The 7,253-nt window shown below is 44.6% G+C and overlaps 1 protein-coding gene across 2 annotated transcripts in view; it reads right to left on the reverse strand.

Moving 5' to 3' along the window:
- Window positions 1–7,253, reverse strand: part of LOC147625624 (uncharacterized) — a 55,135-nt gene that overhangs the window by 47,643 nt on the left and 239 nt on the right. For both annotated transcript variants that reach the window (XM_086817139.1, XM_086817138.1), the window contains exons 1-3: window positions 7,197–7,253; window positions 6,070–6,168; window positions 5,817–5,875 (exon numbers count right to left, since the gene is read on the reverse strand). The exon at window positions 7,197–7,253 is cut by the window's right edge and continues 239 nt beyond it. In XM_086817139.1, coding sequence (XP_086673265.1) covers window positions 5,817–5,875; window positions 6,070–6,168; window positions 7,197–7,253 — 215 coding nt within the window. The remainder of the gene's footprint in view (window positions 1–5,816; window positions 5,876–6,069; window positions 6,169–7,196) is intronic.

Genomic DNA, 7,253 nt, shown 5'->3' on the forward strand with positions numbered 1-7,253 from the left:
GATGTGCCTCTTCAGTTGTACCTCTTCGGGCCCTACGTAAAAAAGGCCCCTGTCTCAATGCAAACAATCTCAACTTTCCCTCTTATATCATTGTCTCTTGTGTTAATGAGCTTTAATATGAGTATTGAAGATCTAATTATGCTTAATTAGGTTAGATAAACCTTATAGTGGTATCAGAGCAAACAAGGCTCCTGCCTTGTAGCATGCCCATAGCCAAACCCTAACCCTAAAATCACAAAACCCTTCGCCCGATTTTCTATAATTTCTCCCTTCTCAGCCTCAAACCAAACAAGCAAAAATTAGAGAAAATAGAGATCGATAGCACCTTATACGCACATGTGAATGACAAGCAGGCCTGCAAGGACACAATCACACTTCTTTGTTGAGACTCAAATCATTTCATGATGATCGTGCCCCCTCCTAACCAAATTCATCACTACATTTGACGTTTTACAACAGCACCAAAAATTAAATTAAAGTAGCCATATACCTTATAAAGTTTGGGGCTTTTCACATGCATACACAAGGCCTTAATTTTTATAACATTGGGCAGCCAAAAGAATGGCCAGCATGCGTATCAACGAACCCGCTCCCCCCCCCTCCTCCTTTCATGCTCACGCACACATTTGCCTCTTTCTGCAATCGTGTGCGCTTGATTTTTCCAAATGTTACCCACATGCCCACTTTTGTAGCCTGTTCGGTGCAGTTTGTTGGGTATTTCAGAGTCTACTAAGTGTCCAGTGGTGTGTGTCATGTGAACACCCTCTTATTGAGAGAAAATAAGATAGGGCCTTGCTGCCTATATAATGCATTGTAGATGGTGGAAGTATTATCATAATACAATCATTGTTGTGCTCTCTATTGTTGGTATTACATCTCTCTCTCTCTCTCTCCATGAGAGAGGCATCACTCACCCGAGGTTATGCTGCCCTTGCATTGATGGAGCGTCAATGTCATCAGGCTCACTTCCAAGAGCCTCGCACCACAGGATGGCTATTCGACACCTTAGTCATGCCAGCAATGATGTATGCAGCACCGGTATGGGCCCCTAACCTCTCCACATATGATTGGCATCGGATGGAGAGACCGTAGATCCTCATGATCTCCAAGATGATTCGCAGCAAACCATCAGTACCACATGAGATCGTCAAAGCAGAGCTTGCAAGGCCCCCCATTCTAGTAGAGGCTCTATTTCAAACCATAGCCTACATAAGACGCATTAGAGCCATGGGTCTAGAGAGACTACCCTGCTTAGCCATGAAGTCCCCACAGAGTATTGCCACAGAGGGCCATCACCCATCATGGTATGCTGCAGTAGATGAGTGATTCTCAGCACATGGGCTCGACATGGATAGATTACTGCCCTTCCAGTATGATGATGACTCCTCATACTTTACACTCTCCCGAGAGGAGAGGAATAGAGTTCTGAGACAAGATTTGAACCAAATGCACACCAAGGAGACTTGGTCGGGTCCCCTTCCCACCAAGATGCAGTACTACAGAGATCATTTCCTTAGATTCACAAAGGATGGACTTGTCAGACGATCAGGCTACATGGATGTACACGTGTCTCACACTATGAGGGTGACTATTGGTCAGATCAGTGTTTGCTCTCACACTCTAGAGATTGAGGCAGGGAGAGCAACATGGACCCCTAGAGAGGACAGAGTATGCTGATTATGCCAGAAAGAGGTAGAGTCAGAGGAGCATTACAAATGCAAATGCCCTGTATAATATGAGATCGGAGGGAGATACCACTGCTTGTTCAGAGAGGGTTTTGGCCCAATTAGCCGGGTGATGGAGTGTCCTGATCAGAGATGCCTAGGCCTTTTCCTCCTTGAGCTACACCGACATAGAGAGAGGCTTCTACAGGTGCAGAGCCAAAGATCCCAGCCAAAGATCACCAGCTTCTTCAAGCCTATCAGCGAGCCACATCCCCCTCCCCCTGTATCATCTACTACCTCCCGATGAGGGCTCACTGTACAGAGAGCCTCGGAGATCAGAGCTGCTAGGAGACCGCAACTACCCGGACGCAAACCACCACTACTCCATCAGGCCCAGTCTGCCCAGATCCAGGTACGATACCGCAGAACTATGGAGGAGAGAATCGAGAGGCTACACCAAGGCACAGCAGATGTGAGAGTCCTCCTCGCCCCGTGCCCCATGTATGATGTACTACACCCGTGACCCCACCATCTCCACTTGGTGGAATTAGTAGTATACCACTTATCATGATTGTACGTCTATAGCATGCTAGACAGTGACTGCATAGTGAGCTGCATATGACTAGGATTAGCTTTTCATTTCAGTTTTTCTTTCCATGACACTCAGGACATGCACTTGTTGAATACAGATTTGTCTCATAGGCCAATCTGGCCTTCCATAGACGTTAATATATCTTTCTTTCTTTCTTTCTTTTCTCTCTCTCTCTCTCTCTCTCTCTCTCTCTCTCTCTCTCTCTCTCTCTCTCAGCACCATCTCCATGGCTTGAACCTCCACCTCCATCTCTCTTTGCACAAGATTTGCTCCTACACTCACATCATGGATATCTTCCACCCACCATAGCATGATCTCTGATCCTGTGGATACCAACATTCGTATCAGAGCATGGGTGAACCCACCATCACACTTGCGTTTTTTTCTACTACCCAGCCTTCACAACTACGTTTTTTAGCATTTTTTTCCTCATGCGCTCTCTGCGTTTTTCAGTTGCCGCCATCAGCTTTGCTGCATTCTTCTTCTGAGCTATGCGTTTTTCTCATCCTACCAGCATCTAGTAGAGCAAAGTTCGCAGCCGAGGGGTACTTCCAAGCAAGGGCAACCAAAGAGAGCTTAACCCACTGCAAATAGAGGGGCGGCGGGGCCCAACCAAGTAATCATCTTCAGGCAGCCTTCACGGAGCATAACGCTCAACTCCAGGGCACCTAGCACAGCCTAAACACAGCCCACATCAGGGCAGCAGTAACGCAAAACAAAGGCAGCCATATCTGCAGCAAAACACATCTAGAGCAATAGATCAGGGTAGCACATAGGAGCAGCAAATGCAGCCCAAGGGGCGGCCAGATTGAGCCCAAAAACCAGAGGTCCAATTCAGCCCATGACAGTCCGGAGCAAACTAGAGTCTACTCTCTGCACCCCACTACGCCTACGACCACGACTTCCGCCTCCTCCCTTCACCATCGAAATTGAGGCCTTTCACACATGGCTGGCCGTTGTGGCTCATTGCAGTGTCTATTGATAGTGTTTGTGCCATCTTTTGCTGTGTGTTTTCCTGTATGGATCATAGAGGTGTTCTTTCATCTTGCTCCGAGGCTTCCGCTATTTGTGACAACAAGATCTGGTGACAAGGGTGTTGTGGTACCTGACGGGTGATAAAGAGCAGAGAGGGCTGTCGTCCCAAGTGGTGTAAGCTCTGGTGACAAGGGTGCTGCAATACCTGAGGGATGGACAGGAGCAGAGAGGGGCAGAGAGTGGGCTGCTGTCCCAAGGTAAACTGTAGAAGAAAAACGATGATAAACTCTAGCAGAGAGTGGGCCGCTGTCCCAAGGTAAACTGTAGAAGAAAAACAATGGTATGCTCTATGTAGCACAGAGGACTGCTGTCCCATGAGCTGAGATAAAACGCTGAGGTGTTGTAGTGTGTAACAGAGAGGGCTGCTGATGCAGCAGATGTAGTGCAGGCCCCAGCAGCAGCAACAACCAGCAGGTGTGGTACCAGATATGGTCTATGAAGTGGTACTGAATGTGGAATGATGAGGCGAAACTATATATAGTATGTGGGGCTGCTGGTCGGCCAGGCCAGGGGCTGTCGGCCAGCAGCAAGACCCAAAAAACATGAAATGAAGCCAAATAAATCCAGAAAACTCCCTTTTAAGGGCTGGACAAAAAGCCATTTTCACACATGGGCTCTAAACCAACTACAAATTTGCTTAGCTTCAAGTGTTCTAACCTACTCATTGCCGGCTCTCTATCCCCTGTCACATCCATTAGGGCCACCCTTACACGCCTATTGAAAAACGACAACCCTCGTTTGGCAACATGCTCCTGCCCCAGCTGCCCAAAGTGCTCGAGCTACTGCAAAAGGTCCTCGGTCCTCTCTTGCAGGGCTGTGGACCCTCTAATTCCCATACCACGTTAGGGCTGCACCCTCTAAGAAATCAGGTAAGATCTCTTGCCGCTATAATTAAAGTCCGAACTAATTATCTTACACCCTCGGTTGAAGTCTCTCAAATGAGCAACAAGGTCTCATGCTCAAAAGAGCTGTGTGTAAGCTAAAGTGAGCAATGTTTGTCATGACAATCCATGTGATGGACCAAGATGCACATGAGGAGTCAACCATGTCTGATTTATCATCTGGTAAGCGGATGTTTACCAACTGGAATGGCAAGATTTGCGTTCCGGACTCTCAAAGGATTTGAGATAGAACCTAATCACAAGTTATGTTTTGATTTCGAAACAAAGAGCAAGACGATTGTCAAGTTGTTTTTGTGACATTGGTTCTTGAGAGTTTGTCGTGGAGGATGATTATTCGTAAAAGTAGGAAAGAATGTTACGACCCTAACAAGTACACATTGGTAAAGTGTGGGACACGCTTGCAAAGCGTGGGATACGCCAGTGTGCGTGGGACCCAATTGCACCATAGAATGCCCATATGAATGCACATCGCCACTTCTGAGATTAAGTGTGAATGGGTAACGTTTGTGAGTGACGGTTATAGGCCAAAAGACCCACTGCTGTGTAGCAGGGGTTTACCAGCGGGGGTGCGCGAGTATAGTGTGTGGTCAGTAAGGGTACACACCACACGCCCGGGGTCACTAGTATATATAATGTTTGGATGGTTAAACAACGTATGTCCAGGGTCACTGGTATATATAATGGTTGGATGGTTAAACAACGTATGTCCAGGGTCACTGGTATATATAATGGTTGGATGTTAAACAAAGTATGTCTAGGGTCATTGGTATATATAATGGTTGGGTGGTTAAACAAAGTATGTCATGCTCGGGTTTCTTCATCTCTTTGGAGGATCTCTCTTCATCTTCATCTCCTTCGCATTTTTGCATGTAGGCTGCAAAACTAGGGTTAGGGTTTCATGTAGAAAGGGACCTTACAGATTTCAGCAGCTAAGTACAAAAAAGAGGACCTTTCAGAAGATGAGTTTTTAGATAAAGACCTCACAAATTCAGATGTACCTATTTCGTTGGTCAGGAACTGGTGTGCAGGCAACATAGTTTTGCATCCAGTTGCACGACAAATTCAGATGTACCTATTTCGTTGGTCAGGAACTGGTGTGCAGGCAACATAGTTTTGCATCCAGTTGCACGACAGATAGTGGAACTAGTTAACCAAGCTTCTAGATTTTAACCCCAACATACATGTACTGGTGGTGGTCAGCAGCTGCCCCTCCCAAAACGCCACTAAAGGACCTCCCCACAAGCTGCACTAGATAATGTGTAGTATCTACTCCAAAGCTTGAAAGGAGACGTTTAATTAGCTCACAAGCTGCACTAGATAATGTGGAGTACCTGCTCCAGAGCTTTGAGTGTTGAACAATCTCCTGTTGAAGAACAGGGAGTGTTGAACAATCTCCTGTTGAAGAACAGGGTAAAATAACTACGAAAACCACTAAAAGGATTACTAGAGATAAGGTTGCTACAAACTACGAAAACCTAATGTGCACCATCATCCCCTAATCTTGACCAAAAAAAACATTATTCTATGTTGAATGTTCAGCCATCAAATGTCCAGAACTGAATGGTAGGAGATGAAGTATCGTTAGCTTTGAGGTTTAAAAGAGTTGCAAAACAAAAAGTTTACTTGATTATATTCTCATGGTCATTAAGCTCCTGCAAGAACATCACCTCTCGGAAAGTTCTCTGTGCCAAATTAAAAATGTTATTGTAAGATAAAAAATAGCTGCAAAATGTGTTAAGCTCAACACAAAGATTATCTGCGAGGACAACAACACATGTTTTTTGGTTTCGTTCAGGTTAAAACCTCAAACCTGTGCACTAATTAAGGGATTTTATCCCCTCCTATTCCATCCCAAACAAGGGGCAGATTAACATGCCTGGGCATCTGTGGAGTTCTGGAATGCATCAAAGATTTTCTTGAGAGCTACTATATCGTTTGATCTTCTTTCAATGGCCTTCCAAACAATGCCATAAGCCTGCATGTAAAAAATCAATTACAATCATTGACGCTCAGAATGTAATATCGGGATAGTCAATGGTAATCACTGACAAACATACTCTATTACAGTTTTGGATCTTTGAGCAGCTCAGGCGAATGCCCATTCATGCAAGTGGTCACTATTTAACATCATTTTTATGATGTATGTGGTGCTTTGAACTGCATGCCAATGGCAGAGATGAAACTCTGTCTGGGTGTTCGGAGCTACCAATAGGGCTAGAGAACAACGGTTTAATGTTGGACACCTAGATTGCAAGTCTACATGTCAGCATGGCCAATAGGGCTAAAGCTTGAAAGCTCAATGTTTAACATCTTGATTGCAAGAGATATATGAAAATGTACAAATATTCGATGCGCATATATTGCACAATGTATGTATGTGAATGAGATGCACAAACATGGAAGTGTGTAAGTAAATGTATAAATATTTACTGAACATAATCTTATTTTTACTCTTTTTCACGACACGTCGTGGTTCGAACTATTGAACTCTAGTTGTGAAGTGGGTAGTGAGCTAACTACTTGGGCAAAGAGCCCCCCAACACTGCTGCACATTTATTGAATATGTATGTATGTAAAGTATAAGTAGTATATACATGTATGTGTTGTATGCAGGGTACACACATGCATGCGTTATACGTAATACGTGATCATGTAATATATATACTTAGGATTATGAATGCATGCATGTGTGCATGTAGGTAAATGCATAGGTATGTATGTATGAGTGCATGTGCTGTGCATGTATGTACATTGAATGCACAAATTATGAATGCATGCATGCATGTAAGTAGATGCGTATGTATGTAGGTGTATGTGTGCATGTGATGTGTATGTATGTGTATGTGTATGTGTATGTGTATGTGTATGTGTATGTGTGCATGTGATGTGTATGTATGCACATTGAATTCAGAAATTATGGATGCATGTAGGTATGTTTTGTGTGTGTGCGTGGGTGTGTTGCGATCGGATGAGGCATAGTCAAAATGAGCCCAAAGGATTTACCCCTTTTCCGAGCTTCTGGCAGACATGATACTTGCGAAGCACATGCTTGTCGATCTC

This window comes from Cibotium barometz, chromosome 23, assembly GCF_041138505.1.
Source record: "Cibotium barometz isolate CiBa-2024 chromosome 23, ASM4113850v1, whole genome shotgun sequence".
NCBI lineage: Eukaryota > Viridiplantae > Streptophyta > Polypodiopsida > Cyatheales > Cibotiaceae > Cibotium > Cibotium barometz.